Below are 19,443 nucleotides of genomic sequence, written 5' to 3' on the forward strand. Positions count from 1 at the left end.
AGAAATTCACTTTCCAGTTTGAATTTGTTTAAAACAAAGCCCCAAACTGAAGAATTGACTTTATACTGCTGAGCTGTATGCTGATCAGATATATATTTTCTTATGGGTGCCACAATAGCATCATAAGAGCACAGACATTGTCATTTTGTATTTCGTGTCCTGACCTAATTTGGGTCAAGTATAATTGTGACTTCGCATCTCATCCAGATCAGGCTGGTCCTGCTGAGTGACTCTGTGACTAATATTAAAGTTCAAGGAACAATGGTCTCTTTGTACTCTGGTCAACAAATCCATTAAGTGAGACAGGCTCCATTTTGATTTGTCAGAGTCCATAAAACAGAGGAGAGAAAGCATGGTGATAGATAAAGAGTATCCACAACACGCCCAAGTAATTTTGATGCTGTTCTTGAAACCTTGGTCCACCTGCCACAATCCACAACTCCAGTAGTCCACCTGTATCTTTTATTAGGTTGCATCTAACACTGGGCTGCAACCTGAGGTGTTCCAGATCATTTCAAGGAAACAGTATGTTAAAGATTTTCTTAGCCTCATTTTGGAAGCTGTTAGTGCCAATCCTTAGCATCGAATTTCTGTGTAACAATAGGTATTTTGAAGGGTGTTACTTGCCAGTGCTCTTCCGTAAGGATGTGGCTTTGTGAGTTCTTAGTTAGGGACCAACAACTTCCCATGGGTTCTGGAAAGTCTTCCTTAAACTTCTAAAGTAGGTGCTGCCAGTTCTTGTAATTTGATTGCAAGTTAGATGGCAGTTATTTTACTAGTCTCACACATGCTGGAGGCAAAGAACATACTGAGAACTTCTACTGTCATCGGCACAAAGGTGTTTGGGTCTGGCCAGCCTGGCTGCTTAGAAAACTGCAAAAATGACCCAACGACACCCAGAAAAGCAGTCCCAAGAGTATAATGAAAAGACTCATATTACAGGTAACATGTTTTTGTTTGTTTAACATGTAAGTTTAATGATATTGAAATGACTTTTTCCATCTTCTGGCTCGTTGGCCGTGAAGTGGGAATAACAGTTGCTTGTTTTTACAGGGATGACCTGAGGAGGACAGATGAATTACGAGTGCAAGACGCCATGGCAACAAAGGCCATTTAGCACCTATGCACAGGATGACCCTTTTTCCATGAGGCACGACTGGAAACATCCCCTTGTGGACAACCGATGATTCAGAGCAGGGGACTGAGAGATGAGGCACACATGCAACCCAACGAGAGGAACGGCGCCCACAGAGCACCACCACGCCCCAGAGTGCTGGGAGGGGGGCACTCCCCCAGACTGGGCGCTGGCAGGAGGAAGGCCCCGACGACAGGCAGTGCCCCCACAGCGGCAGAAGGGTGGCCGGGGGTTCCCCGGGGAGGCACCACGGCTCTCCCCAGTCCCCGGGGCAGCAGCACCTCCCCGCCCCGGCCCCCTCAGCCGGCGAGGCGCAGGCGCGCTGGAGGCCGCCCAGGCGGCGGCGCTTGCGCGGTCAGGCCGAGGCCCGGCGGGGGGCTCCGGCCGCGGGGTTCCGACACCGGCGGAAGGCGGCGCTGCTGCCGCCGCCGCCGCTCGGAGCCCGCCCGGCCCCGACACAAAGACGAGGGCGGGTGCGGCAGCGGCGGCGGCTCCTGCCCGCCCGCGGCCCCCCCCAACACTCCCCGGCGCCACATGGCGGCAGCGCCCCCGCGGAGCTAGGCCACGGCGAGGCGCGGCGCCCAGCTCGCTGCTCTCCCCCCGGCTCCTGCGGGAGGAGCGGGGCCCTGAGCGCCCCCGCCATGCTGCCCCCGGGCCGCCGCGCAGCCTGCCGCCCGCCTCGGCCCCACCGCCACCGGCGGCCGGCCCGGCTGCTGGCCGCGCTGCTGCTGCTGCTGCTCCCGGCGGCGCTGGGGGGCGGCGGCGGCGGCGGCACGGCGCTGCCCACGGGCTGTAAGTACGACGGGCGCCCCAAGAGCGCCGGGAAGGCGGCCGTGGCGGCGGGCGGCGGCCCCGTGGAGGTGAAGGTGGTGTGCAGCAACCTGCAGCTCGCCCGGGTGCTGCCTCCCGAGGCGCTGCCCAACCGCACGGTCACGCTGTGAGTACGGGCGGTGGCGGGGGGGGGAGGACCGGACCGGGGAGGGGGAAAGGGATCCGTGCTGGGGCTGCCCGGGGACTCCGGCGTCGCTTTATCCCGCGAAGTCGCCTTTAAACTTCTAAAGAGCGCCCTGGTGTATTTCTTTCTGTGTTTTGGACTTTCTCTCAGGGGAAAGCCAGCCTCGGAGTGCCGTGCCGTGAGGTAGCTGTGTCCACCGGGCGTGAGCCGCTCGGTGCGTGGCAGGCAAGGAGCTTGGCGGTAGCAAATATTGTCACGCAGCCAAAGGGACTTAGTTTGTCTCTTAGGAAAACGTCAGTTTACTTTCAGGTAACAGTAGGCGTGTTGTTTTTACCTGGACTTAATCCTGGCTCGTCCGTTTGAATAACAAGTTCAAACTGGGTGTGCAGCTTACTCCAGAGCAAGAAGTGTATTGCTGCTCGCCTAAAGAGCACGCACATGCAAACGAAGCATTTGCAAGTTGTTTTTTTCTTCTCCTTGAGATGTTCACAGGTCTATGTAGCAAAGAAGATATGCAGCAACACTGAATCTTATCAGTGGATGGCCCAAAAAGTGCAACCTGTGTTCATTTTATTAGGGAGCCACTGCGATTTTGGGGGTGCAACAAAGTAGCATGCAAAGAAGGTTATGAAAAGAAACTCTATTATGAGGTCTAGCTTAAGATACTTATTATTTGACAGGAAATCACAGGTTTGAAAGATCTAGAGATAATTGGAGTTTATTATCCTTCTGTTATGAGAATAACAGTTTGCCTTGTCTTTGTGAACTTTGGCAGCACTGAACACGAAGGAAGGGCTTCTTTGGGAAGTTACAGTGAGATGTATATGCCAGTCCCGTGGACGTGGACCTATGAGAAAGGGGGAAAAACAAAAAAGGGAGATGATTGAGGCCAAACTAGTTGTGCTCAGCTTGTCAGTATGCAAGGGCTCAGAGAATATTTCTAAATGACCTGTGAGAACTGACCAGAAATATTGATGTGTGAAGTTTCTGAAGTAGACAAGAAAGCAAAAGGTGGAAGGTGACAGCTGTTTGATCAACAAACTCATTTTAGTCTTTGTTAGCTGGAAGTGCTTTGCAGATGATTAACTCTTGAGCATATAGTATTCACACAAAAAAAGATAAAAGTATTTGTTAGTCTGGGTGATATGCTGAAGTTGGCAGTAGGGATCTTTTGATTCAAAAAGTTTGGAGTCACAGCTGTGATTGCAGTGAAAGACAAGCAGATATCAAACACAGCAGCCTTGCTGTGAATGGACCTTTGTTCATAATTGTAGTCACAGAAGAATTTGGAAGAATGGCTCATCTTTCATCTTGATTCTTCATACTCCTTCATTATCTAGAGTGTATCTAGAGCATATCTACATACAGTAATTAGTTGTTTTCACTTTTAACTGGCCTTTGAAGATTATGATAACTTCTGAAACATTTTTTCTCTTAAATTCTCTTAAACTTTTAATAGACTTAGCAAGAACATGCTTTTCCATTGTTTACTCTAGTAAGTATCATAACTATGTTGATACAATCAATGTGAACACATACTTTGAAATTTTACTTAAATATAAGGCAAAGGTTATTAAACCAATACACTTTTCTAAGAGACTGAACACAGTAAGTGTTGTGGTTTGGGATCTTTCAAGTTTGTTCACTTCTGAGGAGTGACTTTCCGTATCATTTTCCTGAATCAGTGTTAACCTGGTTAGAAGATTTTGGTAGTTTATGAGGTGGGTTGCCATGTGCCATTTCACTACCATGTGGATCAACTGGGTTAATTGTTATGTAATTGTTTGCCAAAATTTCTTGTCTTTTTTTTTTTTTTTTTCCTCCAAGCTGATACTTAGAACTGCAATACTTGGTGGGAAAGGTTGTCTGATTAGAGTCAAACTGCCCTAAGTTATCTTGAATCTTGATTCTTGTGGGATCCTTCTATTAAGATAACTACTAGTTCTATTATAGCTTTTTGGATTAGTGGATTGCTGTAGAGATAAGTAGCTGAAAATAGGTTACTGTTGTGTAGATCAGCTGCGATTTAATTCAGTTAATTTCCTTTTATGTTGACTCTTAATTTGCAGAAAGCAATCTTAAATATAAAGACTTTATAAAAAGTTTTATAATTTATTATGCTTCTGGAAGTGAGCTAGGAAGGACTCAAATTTAGTAATTATATTCTTCTTGGAGATCCTGGTTCCATCTTCATCACTGCTCAAACTCTTATTAGACACTCAGTAGATGAGCTGCTGTGCATTTAGCATGTATATTTCTGTATTTTTCCTCCAGTGAAACATTTTTGAGGATAAAACTCACTAAAAAGTAGGGACAGAAGAAAAATAGTGGAAATAAGGATAAATGAGTAGCATCTGAGGATGTTGGCTAGGCTTTTGTAGTTGGCGGTTAACACTGGTGTTGGTAAGTTTGGCAAGGTCACTTAAATCATGAAATGCTTGACGTTTGTTTGCCACAAAAGCTTTCATTGCTTGTAATTTAGGTCTGTACTAGTTACGGTTGGTTAGAATATTTAGTTACAATTCAGGAAGAAATATCCTAACTTGATGTCAATTAATAAAGGACAAAGTAATTTTGCTTTATGTTTGAAGAAGGAAAGCAACCACTGAAGGAAGAACCATAAAGTATGGAGAGGTGTGTACATGAGACTAAGTAGTGTTTAGGATTTAAAGCTGTACTGTAAATTGAGATTCCTTTAGAATCTAATTAGAATTAGCTAGTGCTTTATTGAGCAGTAACTCAAATTCAGTATGGAATTTGACCTCTAGTTATGGTTATAGTTAGTCCCTAAGGAAGGGGCTGAGTATTTTGTAGCCTTATACAATAAAAAATGATTGGGATGCAAATGAAGGGTGGTGTACCTACTCTAAAATCCAGAGATGGCTTTGACCTCTGTAGTTTAACCGGCCAGATGAGATGATTTTGGTGTGAAGATAATATAACTGGGTGAATGTAGCTATGTGCTTTTGTCTGCTGTGTTTCTCTAGATACTGAAGTCACAGCCATGATTCACATTTAAGTAAGGAGCACGCTATATTCACATGTACTCATGAGATAAGATAACTATTGCTGTGCTTCCTTTGATGCAAGCTCAAATGATGATCTCATAGCTTGTTCTGTGAAAGAGAATGTGTAATCCCACTGAAGACACGCCAGTGAAGTCATAATCCTTGTTGTTGAGAATTTTGGTTACTGGTTACATATAGGTTATGTTATAGGAATATAAATAAACAGAGGAAAAGCATGTGTGCTCAGTAAAGAAGTGTTACTGAAATAGGAATCTTACTGGTCTGCAACTTTGCTTACCCACATACTCTGATAGGAACATGAGTATCAGTGTTGGCACTTACAAGCATTAAGGTTTACAAGCCAGAACATTAGTCTGGATTTGCGTTCAGAACAGTCCAAAGATATGGCTAATTGGATTGCTGTTGAGAAACATCTTAAAACGTCACACTTTTTGCCCAGCTTCTAAATATAACCATATTGAACTGTATCCATTAAGCATCTGAAAGGTGTATTTTTTTGGCCTTTCGGGTACTTCCAAAGCCTTTCAATTTTTGTAACACAAGTTCTTATACTCCCAGATTTTCAAAGCAAAAGGTCACTCATATCACAAGGAGTCATTCCTATCACGGTGCGTGATGGCATTGTAATTCCATTAATTATGTGTAGTTACATGAGTAATTTTTTCCTACTTGCAGTAAAAGGACTTCCAAGTTTTAAAAATAAATACATTAGTATTATGTAGTGACTTTATATTCAGAATTTTTATACTCCTTTTTTTTTGAGGCATTGTCTAATGCTTTGCTAAACTGTTTTATTTCATTTGCTTTACTTAGTTGGGCATTTCTTTAGTATGTGTTAGAAAAAGATGTTCATAACCCAAAAATTGACAAACAGGAAATACAGGCATAGTAAGTGTATTCTGTGGAAATATGGCTCTTTTGAATTATTTTTGAATTAATAATTTCTGTTATTAATTTGAATGGTTCTCTTGACAGCTAATCCCTCTTTTGTTGAAGTATCTGCCAGGGACTTCTAAATACTCTGTACTAATAACTGATAACTTTTTTTTTTTTTTTTGAAGACACAAAGGGCTAATAACTCCTACGGAAACGTATCTTAACATTTTCTTCAGTTGGTGGGTACATGGACTGTGCAAAAATGTTTTCCTCAAGAACATGTGGCAGAACAGAGACAGTACAGTGCTTGAGAACTGTTGTATCCACAGTTGAGTCATTTGCAAGTACTTGTGCATGCCCACCTACCAGTGGCATCCAACCTGTAAAAATCGGTAGTGATGCTTCATTTTCTGTTAGACTTTTATTCTAATAGACCTCTTCAGTATTCAGCTGTTGTTTTGTGTACATCTTTGTTGAGAAGATAGCAATCCACGTTCAAAATAAAATTAACATTTTGCTGTATACCATGTTTCAAAACTGATTTATTATTGTGCAGTTGTTATTATTAGACATTGAATATATACAATATACTTTTATGACCACGTATGCCTATATGTTTGTAAGAGCATTGCAAAAAAACAAAGGTCACAATTTGAACAGCTTTTTCATCTAATTTGTAGTATTTTGTTCTGCCTAAATAACTACTGAACTTCAGAAGGCATCATCATGTAATTATGTGCACACTAGGACACCCACTCAGTTTTGCATAGTGTGTTGTTGTTTATTATGTAGTAGTAATGTCTTCAACATAGATGGTGGGTTGTAATTGGTAATAATCTTCATGTGAAAATGATTATTATTACTACTGATTTTTTTTGAGATTCTTACATACAAATGTGTTTGAATTGTTTTAGGTGACTTTCAAACAGAGGTCATTGTACTTTTAAATAAATACAAATACACGAAGTACTTAGAAATATGGCTTTTTATCATAAATACAACTGTAGTCAATTGTTACACGTCTGAGGCTCAGAGTTTGAGAGCAACACGTTGGTTACTGCTGAGTTTAAAAAGAAAAAAGGACAGGTAAGTTATGCAAAATTCTGCAGAGCAAATTTAAAATTTTGTAATGAGACCAAATTCAATTTTTTGATTTCTGGAGCAAAAGTATTTATACAGAATTGCCTAGAACCTTTTATTGCCCATGAGGTTATCCATGAAAGCAACATCTTTTATATGTTCCATAACCTTTCAGTGAATGTTAGATGTTCATTGTGTTGTGCAGTGTTTAACCTCAAGAAGTGGTATTTTTATCTTAAGGATTAATACTTTTGTATTCTTTTATTGTGGACTTTATTGATCAGTAGTATGCCTGGTTTTGCTGGTTCTGCAAATCTGCAAAACTGTAGAACTTTACATTTGAAAGTTAAATGAATATAAATAGGTGTTGTACTGCATTGTTGAATGAAGAATGAACAACTGCATGTCTTGTTCCTTCTTGCTTGCAGTTTGTTCATGTTTCAAACATTAGTGTTGCAATTTTAAATAAATATGGAGATGTAAGATTCAATTTATTTAGTCTTTATCTTGACTGTTATAGTCTCTGTAATTTTAAATCTATACGGTTTAAGTGCTTTCATTGTGCTAATAGTTAATCCGTGGAGATTAAAACCAGTTGAGCATTTCTTCTCATTATTAATAAAATTTATTATTAAATTTTAAATTTAAGAACTTCAGAGAAGATAAGTATGTTTTCATTATATTTTGCTTTCTGTGGTGAAATAATTGACGAATTAAAAAAAATACTAAGTTGTAAAATCAGAGAGAAATCATCTGTTAAATATCTGAAATCTTTAACAGCAAATAAGTGAGAGAAGTTTATTTTCACCCTTGGATTTCACTGTGCGGCTGTTTAGCAGTGAAAGCTACCATGTTTTGCTGCTCCTAGAGTGCTGCAGTGGCCATTAATTGCTGTTTCCATGCATTGCCCTGTTGTGGCTCCTCCAGTGATGTCCAGTGCTCAGTGTGGTGCTGCTCTGCAGGTACCCACACAGCCCCAGAGTGAAGGGGAAGGAAGGGCTGTAGGAACAGAGGCCTATAGCTATGGCTGGCAGCTGGGGAGGACCTGAGGTGGCAGGACAGGGGGAGTTCATTGGGATGGATTTGCTCATTATGGAGATGGAAAATCAGAAAGACTTTGGAGGGAAAGAAAGTAGAATAAGTTAATATTCTGAAGTGGAGGGTACAACTGGTTAATGAAAGTGAGCAAGAATTTTGGGAAATTTAGCAGATACAGAGGAAATCTGGGTAGGATTAGTAACAGGTTGCCAGTAGGATGTGGATCATACAGCAGCATCTCACAAAACTCTTATGGTATTGTCCTCATGATGTATTTCCATCTGAGGAGATGAATGTAGACTTTCTCTGTTAGAAAAGAAAGCTCATGAGTTAACACTTGTTTTTAAAGAACAGGTTTTACCATGAAACCTAGCATCAGGCAGGTTTTGTAAGTTGTGCTCTGATTTCTAAATTGTCCTGTAAGATATCTGGAGGATCTTAGCCCATCTAATAATACCTCAGTCTTGTTTTAGGGTGACAGCCTCACCTGTTGACAGGCATTTACGTGAACTCTCAAAACTGTGCCGACGGTCATGTTAAAGCTGCCTGCTTCTGCGAGCCGGCATTCCAGCTCCATGCTGCAGACTGGGGGGTCCCTTTCCTGCTCCTCTCCCTGCTTTTGGCCTGGGGATGGTGTGGTGTGAGGGAGAGGAGAGCGGGATCTCCTTGCTGCTAGCAGGCAGTGACACCCCCATTCAGCTGCCTCTCGGGCACAGGCCGGGCCGCGCTGGGGTCTTCCTCACTGCTGTGCTGTGTGTCCAGCTCCATGTGGAGTCAGTTCGGGGAGCTAAACTATCCAAAAGCTGCCGACTTCTGCAGCATTAGGATATAAATTTTTGTGGAAATGTGTCTTCGTGTGTTAGGAGTTGACAGGAAGTACTTGCTAACGTGTCTAGACAAATCATGTCTAGACAAAGCACTTTCTTATCAGGTAATATGTGCGCGCTGGAAATATAAATACATGACTGTGGGCTTGACGGCATGGGCTATAATTACTGCTTCTGCGATAGGGCGTACAGAACATATTGCCTGTAACAGCTTAAGCTGGTTAAGGGTCTGGCTAGACTTGTGTGTCTGCAGTATTTCCCATGAAGCGAGCTCTTCTCGTGCATGTTTTTGTGGAGCTTGGAAGTGTAGGGTATGCTTGCACTAAACTGCAAGGGAGAATCCTAAAAAGTGTATAGCTGCTGGGTAAGAAGTGGAAAAGCTAGGAAAAGGGAGAGGAATAAGACAAGAGGCCACAGAAAAAGCCAGTCATCTCTTAAACTGATGCAGTTGCTACAGATACGGGGAAGGGAGGAGAGAATTTGGAGGAAACTGGGAACATTGTGGTCACAAGGGTTAGGTTGCCAGTACTTTTGGTTAGCTTTAGGACTGGAAATGTGGAGTGTTTGGAAAAAAAATAGATGTCACTGTGTTCTCTTGACTTTTCCATCTTATCCTAGGTTGAAAAACTGAAGTACTAGAAAGAGAGGTTTGGTTGTTAAGCTTATAATTTCACAAGCATTTCTCTTCATGGTAGTGTGATTTTCAACAATATTGTTTCTCATTATTGCATTCTGCTTTGTCCCTCGTTGCTTCCTTTTCCCAATATCTCTTTCATTTAGCATTTTTGATTAGAAAATTAATTGAGGTAGTCCAGTGATGGGCACTGTATTTCATTGGAAATCAAGAATCATGCCCTTAAAGATGATAAAGACTGTGGCAGTACACTGAGTATCAGGAAAAAGTCTTGAATAGCATTGCAGAAAATGAGCATCATTCCTTTTGTAAATTAATGATACAGGGATTGTGCAGAAAAAAAAATAATAATTGGTCTGTCATTACATTGTATAAAGTTAGTATGTTTCTGGTTTAAAAAAAAAAGGAAAGATAGATACAGGTGTAATTCAGTAACCTCATTAGTTTAGTTTACAATGTTAATATTGCCTAACGTGCATAATAGTGAGATAGAACAGATCTTTTTACCTGTTACAAACCTGTATTTTTGGAATACAAAAACATTTGGAAATGTTTCATTGCTAAATTTCCTCATATTTTTATATATTGGAAAATGCTCTCTCCTTTAGTAAAGGCTTTAGAAAGATTCACCATTCTATTTCTGTATAATAGTTTGTAGAATGTTTTCATTTCAGGGATTACTTTTAAGCAAGTACTGTTCAAGTTCTGCTCAGTGTATTACTTAATGTTTCTTTACCTTTGACACCAGTAATTCGCTAGAAGGCAAAGTACTAACTGTGCAAAATTCAGTTTTTATGTCCTTGTTAAATCATAGTTTCTACAAGATAAACTTTGATAAATATATTTATTTTTGCACATTCACTGCTTTCAGCAGAAAGCATTTTTCTTGGTTGTACCAATGGTTATTTTAGTCCATTTTTTGCTGGTGGTCACTTTTCCTAGTCCTTAAGAATATACAGCCATCACTGTGAAATGATCAGATCTATTTTCTGCTTCCTAGCTCACTGCTGAGCTCTCCTAAATTTTGTTCTGGAAGCTACTTAAGTGTTCAGCTACAAGTTACTGTCTCCCAGTCTTGATACTTCTTGGAGGCTATTTTGACTATTTTGTAATAGCGTTAATGGATGTTAATGTGTAATTTAGTAATACCCCATTAAAGGGATTCATTTGTGAAGTTTGGAGATGTATTCTAAATTCCTGATTAGTTGACTTCTGTCATAATAATGGTTGTTTTATTGCTGACAAGCCAAAATTGTTTTACAGCACAAAACCTTTTTCACTTAGTGTTTTATTACCTCATTATAAAGGTAAATATAAGCCTTTTTTTTTTTTTTAATTTTCTTCTCTGTCATAAAGACATGGCTGATTACATCACATTTAATGGCTGCTGTTAAGTAATTGCATAAAGTAGATCCACATCTCAGTTTGTGTTCTTACGCAAGGGTTGGACAATGGAAAATCAAAATGCATTTCTTCCAAGCAGGTACTGTTGATCCTTTAAAAACAAAACAAAAAACACGCCCCAAATCTATACCAGAAAAAAAACAACCCAACCAACAGGAAAACAGTGAGTCTAAACTGGAACTTATGAGATGTATGGCGTAGCAGTGACACTGGCTTATGGAAACCAGCATCATTTATGTGTCAGGTCACTTCTTAAAGAAGAGTTGAACAAGATGGGGTTGAGTGGAGTGTGCACTCATGCTCATTTTCCCACTCACTTTCTTAATGATGTGCAGGTTCGGGTATTTTTGCCTCTTAGGAAGAATTATGGTCTTAAACTAATAAATTAAAATTATTATTGATCACAAAATAATCGTCTGTGTCTAAGTGGTACATAATAGCTCATTTCACTGCACATTAATGGACAGGAATTGTAAAATTGGATATAAAATATCTACTTTGAGGTGAATGCTTTATTGTGTTTTGTCGTCTTATGCTACATCCCTAAACACTTCTAATAACATATAGACTAAATATATTAATAGCAAGTTTAAGCTGCATTTTTTAAAGATTACACTTACAACATTAAGTGTGATGAAATGTCTTACGTTATATGGAGTGTTATAAAATCTATCATTTATTGTACTAAACCTTTATGGTTAAGCAACTAACAGCCTCTGCAGGAAAAAATACTAAATCAGACGGACTATAATTTGTACATCACACTCTAGAGAGAAATTTACCTAGTGAACAGATATTCAGAGGCTTCTACTTCAGGCCTTTTGTTTTATAGGCAATGTCAGAAAACTGATTATTTATTTACAGAATTGTAATTTTTTATTTCATTTAAATTTAGTTCAGTCAGTTATACCTACTTCTGAAGAGGTTTCTGCTCCTCTTTGAGTAGCTATTTTTTTTCTGGAAAAAGTACAGGTGAAATCAATATTTCATGAAATGAAGTCAGTTATAACTAAAACAAAAAAGATTTCTGTGCCACTGAAGATGGTAGTTTGCTTGTGTTTTCACTTCAATGTTTTATATCTGACCTTCAGGTTTTTTCTTTTCATTTTATTTGTAAACCTGTTTTTTTTTTTTTTTTTTTTTAAGCTGCTGTTATACCTTATGCTCAGTTTGCATTAAGTAATAATTAGTTTTTTATAAGCTCCTTCATTCATTTATTTTTATTCCGTTTTTTTCTGCATTTTCCTGGAATCAGGAAAAATGTTGAAATAAAGATGTACTTCCTGTAGATTTAGCTAGATGGTTTGAGGTTTGTAAAAATGAGTCCTGTACTGTCTAGGTTGAACCCCTACTCTCTTTTAATAGAAGTAAAAGTAGTTTCAAAGGTTTTAGGGTATGTGCTTTTAACACTTCAGTTAAGTATTAATAGTTTTGCCGGCATTCTCTGTTGAAGATAGATTTAAAAAAATAAATTCATTTTACTATTAAAATGTCTGCATTCTGCCTCGCCAAATTTCAGCCTTTCAAATGTGTGCTCTGTTTTTCTGTTCTGCGTTGGATCTTCCTTGAAATACCTGCTGATCTCTGAAAAGATTACCCTTGTTTCCTTGATTTGTTTGTCTGTCTTTAAAAAAACTCTGTGGTTTCATTTGTTTGGTCAACTAGATTATCATAGATGCAGCCAAGGATAATTTTCCTTTTTCTGGAACTGTATTTTTGCAAGAGCAGACTTTCTTAGCTGACACTCTAGTGGATATTACAGACATAGACAAACATACCAGCATATTTTTGGTATACTTGTAAAAGTAAACATTTTTCTTATCCTTTCACCTTTCCACTGTTCCTCTGATCAGTTTCCACACAGGACTGGCTGACTGTGTAGAGCACTATGTTGATCACAGTTCTGCAATTAACATGTAATTGTTCATGTAATTGACATGACACCTTGAAAGTTCCCTGGGGTGTTCGTGCAGTTTAACATTGCTTATGGAGCAGTGGGCACCGGGGTTGGCTTTGGATGAGCTGCTGAAATACGTGGTATGGGTGGAAGAGCAGGAAAAAGAACGGGATCTCCTTTTAGCATCAGAACTGTTACCTTGGTTGAATGATTCAATATTAACTTCAAGAGTTTTCAAACCTTCTGCCTGTCAGATTGGGAATGGAAAGATTTTCACAAAAATTGTTCAGCTGTCTCAATTCTCTGCATGTGTGTGATCGAGAGAGATTGACTCGAAGCCAAAGCTTTGAGATGAAAATTGCCTTCACTGTTTGTCTAAACCATAGACGCTTGAGGCAATCGTTGAGAAACCCAGAGAAGAAAACTGTTTAATGTAATATATGGCTGTGTCAAAAAGGTGCTGTTTTCATAGACGGTATTTCTGTATTTTAGTTTTGTCTTATTCATGATGAGCTTTGAAGTACTAATGCTTGTCATTGGATAATAAGTTTTATGCATTGGAGGAAAGGTGTGTGTGTTTGTTTTTACTGCTACTATAAAGGATATCTGAAAGATGTAGCAGACTGGAAAAAAAAATCTCCTAGTGGCAGTCGTTAATGCTGAAGTAGTGTGATCCAGTCTGAAGATATAATTGGTGTAAGTGAAGAAGGGCATGGACATGCTGGATCTGCGAGACACGTTTGATAGAGGATCTGACAGAAATTGAAGTGACTGTAGCAGAAGTTATGGAACAAGCTGACAGCGAATAAATTTACAGGATGAGCTGGTTTTCACTGGAGAGCTTTTTAGAAGAACTTGGGGATGAAAAAGTCAAATGATGAATGTCTGAAGTCTTGCTCAGAATGAACTTGATTTCTGAAGGCTGGAGGGTGGCAAATACACTGCTGATTTTAGAAGTGCACCAGGAGTTTTGTGGAACTACATGCTTCCAAGTCTGATGTTTGCACTGAACAGCAGAAGTAATGTTTGTTGGAAAAAGTGAGAGATGTACACTTTGGAAAACTTGTATCTGCTGTAAGTCAATGATCAGTCCTCTCAATGGAGTGGGATCTTACAGACCTGTGATGTATGGTGTATTTGTTAATGACCTGTAAATGAGGGTTTTGGGTTGTGACAATTTGAGAATGAGGGTAAATCGAAGAATTTCAGAAGAAGTCTATGAAACTACTAACTGGGCAACAAAATGGCAGAAACAGCACATTAGAGAAGTGAGAATTGTGCTGGGAACAACAATGACAACAATTCTGTCTTCATATGTGAGATGATGGACACTGAGCTGACCAGAAAACTTCAGTTTTCAGTACAAGTAGTGAAGGCAGATCAGATGTTATGAATTGTTAAGAAAACCATAGGAAACAATAAAACAGCATCCTTATATCACCGTCTGAATCTGTGACTTGTCCATGTGTTGAATACCGCTTCTGTTTTGGTACTTTAGTCTCAAAATTTTTTGAGTTTAATGAAGCTGGAGAGAGCTCAGAAAAAGTTAAGAAGGCAAAAATTTACCTTTTGTGTGAAAAGTAATTAGTGAAAATGAGTCTTCCACCTGGCAAGAGACAATCTAAGATTCTACAAAATTGTGGGTGGTAAAGAGAGGGTAGACAGGGAGTTTCAATATAAAAAGCAGGGAGCACCAGCTGAAGGTGGTAGGAGCTGTGATCCAAACAAATGAGATGAGGGGTTCTTTATGCAACAGTTGTGCGCTGTGAAACTTTCTGCTCGGGAGTGTTGTGGATGCCAACATTCATAAATGGTTTCAAAAAGAAAACAGGAAAATTTAGTGACTTGGATATAGAAAGCAGGACCTTCTAAGTAAGGAAGCCTTCAAGGAGTTTCTTAGCTTAAGGATAAGTTGCATCTGCAGATGGCTACTGGAGACAGGACACTTGACTAGATGGAGCTTAATAGAATCATACAGTCAGGTTGGCAAAGACCTCCAAGATCATCCAGTCCAACCATTAACCTAGCAGTGCTTACCGCTAAACAATGTCTCTAAGCACCACATCTACATGTCTTTTGAATACCTCCAGGGATGGTGACTTTACCGCTTCCCTGGGCAGCCTGTTCCAATGCTTCACAACCATTTAAATGAAGAAATTTTTCCTGATGTCCAGCCTGAACCTAGCCTGGTGCAACTTAAGGCCATTTCCTCGTCTCCTACTGTTTGTTGCTTAGGAGAAGAGACAGACTCTGACCCCCGCTGCAGCCTCCTTTGAAGTAGTTGTAGAGTGATAAGGTCTCCCTGAACCTCCTATTGAACAGGAGTTCAATAGCCTTTGATCCAGTTATTTGTATGGAAGAGAAAACATGCAGTGATCTGGTTCTTCAAGGGAAGAAGTAATGGATAGGCAGAATGCTTGCTGACTTCTTTTAAAGGTGTTTTAAAAGAATTACATTAGGTAGAAAGCTGAGTATGTGAGGGACTGCTGGGAGATTAGGTACAAAAAAAGGAAATGAACAAGTCCTGTGTCATCTGGAAAACCAAAATGGGTGCAACAGAACATCATGCTGAGTGTGTAAGCTTGTTGTTTTTTTAATACTGCACTTTCTATTACACCAGTTACAGCATTTCATTATGGTGATCCATAATGGTGTTTTTGGTGTTACAGTGATTTGTATGGCGTTTTTTCTTTCATACATTATGACATAAGCTTGCATGTTACTTAGAGCGCTTAACATAAAAATAAAACACTTCCTTTTTCCTATATGATATTTGGGCAGTGCTGTTATATGCATTTTAGATAATAGCTAGGTATTGTACTTCGGTGTAAAGACTGCTAAGTAGAAAGGTTGTTTAGAAGTCTTAGCACCAGAAGTGTAAGCTGTAGCAAATAATGTTGCTATTAAATATGTAATATATTGTTCTGTTCTTGTTTACAGGATTCTGAGTAACAATAAAATAACAGAGTTGAAGAATGGTTCCTTTTCTGGATTAAACCTTCTTGAAAGATTGTAAGTACTTCTTCAAAATTCGATTTCACTTAAAAAATAAAAAAATAAAAATTAATTGTATACTGTTTATTTCATTAATACTGCTGTAACAAGATATGTTCCCATTGTATTTTGATACAACTTTGTGATTGCAGAGTTAACATAGTTGAGTATTTTCTTTATGAAAATGAATTTTATGTAACAGCCTAAAGGGTGCTTAGTAAAAGCTGTAACTCTCAAACTAGGTGCAAGTGAAGAAAATGCAAAGTCAGCAAAACAACCAACTCCTTCCCTCCCTCCCCCCCCATCAGAACTCCAGCAAACAAAAACTTTCCTACTTTTTAAAGGGCGGTAATGAAATGTGACATTTTACAGGAAAGCTGTAGCTCATAACCCGATTTGGGTGAGATTAGGGCATTTCCAGTGGGAAGTTCACTGGAACACTATGATGGACTGGACTTGCTTTCTTGTTGGCCTTATAATATGAAAACTTAGGTTGTAGAGAAAGCTGTTTAATTTCTTTTCTTATGAAGTGTCAAGCCCTCTATCAAACAACTTCAAAGTATTTGTCTAGGGGAAATAAGTATATGACAGCCTCTAAAAGAGGCTGTATGCACTGTAGGTTTGTTACTGACATACATGTTAACAGTTTTGCATGTTACTTTACAGTCCCTGTATATACCAAATATATGGGGAAAAATGGGAGCGAGCCTGATGGGAGTAACCTCTTTGACACCTTTCGCTTCCTGTTTTCACTTTCCCTTTCAGATGATGTATTGCCTATGGGATAAGAAGCATTATAGCTTCTGTTACAGTCAGCTTTTTTTCCGGCTGGTAGAAGGTCAGGATTGGCAGGTTGATCTACCTGGGAGCAAGCAGAAACTTTAGAGATAGGGATTTTTCTAGGCCATTTGACTGGGAAGGTAGCCAGTTTCATAATAATCTTGCAACATCTAGGAAGAGTTCCAAAGGACTTCTGGCTTCAGGGGATTAAAAGAATTTTATTCATCCTCTGAAGCTTGAAGGCTGCAATCCCAGTCACCTGGCCTAAATAAATTCAAATGCTACCACTGTTCATCCCCCACAACCTAGGAGAAAGATCTGTCTCCTGCACTGACAGATGAGCTCTATTGTAGAAATAAGCCTTTGTGCCAAAGAAGCAAGGTTATCAGCAGGGACGGCATTCTGGATCTTTACACATTATTTTGGCATCATTGCTCTAGGTAATAAAAGCATCTGCTGACAGTTGTTAGTTGTTGAAACTCATTACAATTTTCAGACAGGAAATACTTGAAACTCTAATTAGTTTGAGGTGATCGTTTACATTTGCTCTATGAATCCAAATCTTAATTTCATTTAATATAATAACCCAGCTTTCTTCCATTTAATGCCTTTTGTTTGTAAGGATTTTTAGGTTATTTTTATATCTCTTTTCAAGAAAAGGAAAAGAAAGCAATACGTAATCCATCATGTTTTGAACGTTTAAAGTGATCTGGAATAGGCAGTATTTAGATGGTATGGTGATGTAATTTGAATGAGATAACACACTGTGCGTACTAGTGTAGGAATTAATACACCAACAAATGATTATTGAGGGTAAGGTGTCTTCATCGTAAAGGAAGGGATAACTGGCATGACACACTAGTCCTTAATGACCACTCTTTCTTGTGTGTGTGAAAGACCTGATGAGGGGGAAAAAAAAGTATTTAATAACAAAAAATAAACTTTTCTGCTTTAAATATTGCTAAGACATGCATCTAACTTTAGGACAGAGAGTAATTGTATAACTGAAACAATTTTTCAAACTTAAATTAATAGTCATTCTCTTGAGACTATATAGCAGACTCATCCTGGGGAAACTGAACCTGACAAGGTACCCTTGCCCAGAGGAACCATGAGTCTCCTGTGAGCTTTTCATCATTATTTTTAGCAGTCCAAACGAGTGTATTGTACTGCAGTTGGTGTTTGAACAATTTGAAATAACACCTGTATTTTGAATTTCTCAACTTGGAAGTTTAGCCACTGCCGTATTCTGGAAGGGTATCAAGGCATCATTATGTAACCGTAGTTCTTAATTCTGTCTTCTGTGAACTAGACAATACTTGTTTACTCGTAAGCTCTGCTTCTAAAATTATTGCAAACAGTTTGAAGAAACAAGATTTATACATTTGTTTGAATTTATTCTGTAACCCCTTACGTGCTAACCTGGATTTAGGAATGATAATTTGAGAAAATAATGGAGAGCATTTCTCACGCAGGTCTGTGCCTCTCGAATATGCAAAATAAAAGATTCACTGCAAGTTTAAAATAATTTATTTTTTTCTACCTGAAATGTTTGAAATAAGAAAGACTTACCCCCTATTGATCATCCATTTGGAAACATCTATTGGCAATAGTTCACCGTTATATTGGATTTCCTTCTTGATTTCCTTTTGTATATGTGATATTTTAATGCTATTGTTATAGGGGTTGTATACTTGGCCATGATACCTTCCTTGTGATGAAAACAAGATATACAATTGTTCTCCTTTAAAAACTTCAGTTTTTATATTAGCTTTTGCCAACTCACAAGATGAAACAGTCTGACAGTCTGTTTTCTGTGTTCTTTCAAGGAAATTAAAAGATAATTTAGTATAATACTACATAATAACATTCTTGCCATTACATTGATATTGAAAGCTTTCTAAAATGTGGGAAATGTAATGGAGAATGACTAAAAAAGATTAATGGCTGCTCTTGTGAAAGAGAATATTTTGATTTGTGTTGGAATTATGAATATATGTGTACTGCATCCTCCAAAAATTTTCGTTAGATGTTACCTTAGTAGTAACAGAGTTCTGATGTGTGTGCATGTGTGACAGGGAAAGTAAGGAGGCCACAAAGTTTGACTGCCTATGTGCTGCTGCTTTGCCGAAGAGGGAGTACACTTAGAGTGGTGTTTGTCTGTGGCCTTCAGCCCTTCTGGCAGAAAGTGGAGTGCTCAAATGTCTGCTTCTTTCAGACATAACAGAAACACCCTCCCAATTCTCTAACAGTGCTTCTCTATTCAAACTGTGAAGCTGTTCTCAGGGCTCTTGTTCTGTCCTAAGAAATCGTGGATTTCAGTTTTTCCCACTGGACTCTTCCTCTTAATATAAAAACTTATAGAAGTTCAGATGAGGAAAATTCTATTCAGTGACCTAGAAAGAGTAGAAACAGGAGGAAATATTTACTTTTGGTAGTAAAGTTTGTCCTGTTTTGAAAGGAGAATGTAATTACAACTATGCCAGTATTTGCTAATGTAATCCAGTGCTGAGAACGCTTCCAGATATGTTTGTTTTAATTTTCTTGTTTGTGTTGGGCTGTGCCCATTGTCATATGCGTGAACACGTTACTGGTTGATGTAAGTACTACTTTGACCTTCCCTCAGTTAACTGTCATCTCAAATTAAGAATTTTAAATAATTTCTTCTCACTTTCCAATGAGGGAATTGTCATTTTATTAAGACTGTTGTCTTCCAGGGTGGAAAAGATACAATTTCATTGAATAACTTAATATTACTATAAGACACTGAAATAAATCCTCTTACTTTTTCCAA

The 19,443-nt window shown here is 39.0% G+C and overlaps 1 protein-coding gene and 1 pseudogene across 2 annotated transcripts in view; one reads left to right on the top strand and one right to left on the bottom strand.

The window, feature by feature from the left end:
• Nucleotides 1-1,098, bottom strand: part of LOC309877823 (cytosolic beta-glucosidase-like) — a 40,296-nt pseudogene extending 39,198 nt beyond the window's left edge. The window contains exon 1 of the transcript in view: nt 1,083-1,098. The product of the transcript in view is annotated as a cytosolic beta-glucosidase-like (transcript). The remainder of the gene's footprint in view (nt 1-1,082) is intronic.
• Nucleotides 1,099-1,265: 167 nt separating this feature from the next.
• The window catches only part of ADGRA3 (adhesion G protein-coupled receptor A3), a 54,792-nt gene continuing 36,614 nt past the window's right edge, over nt 1,266-19,443 (top strand). The window contains exons 1-2 of the mRNA XM_082758842.1: nt 1,266-2,072; nt 15,816-15,887. Of these exons, the coding sequence (XP_082614968.1) occupies nt 1,777-2,072; nt 15,816-15,887 (368 nt within the window). The 5' untranslated portion in view covers nt 1,266-1,776. The remainder of the gene's footprint in view (nt 2,073-15,815; nt 15,888-19,443) is intronic.

Source organism: Aythya marila, assembly GCF_965140915.1.
Source record: "Aythya marila genome assembly, chromosome: 4".
NCBI lineage: Eukaryota > Metazoa > Chordata > Aves > Anseriformes > Anatidae > Aythya > Aythya marila.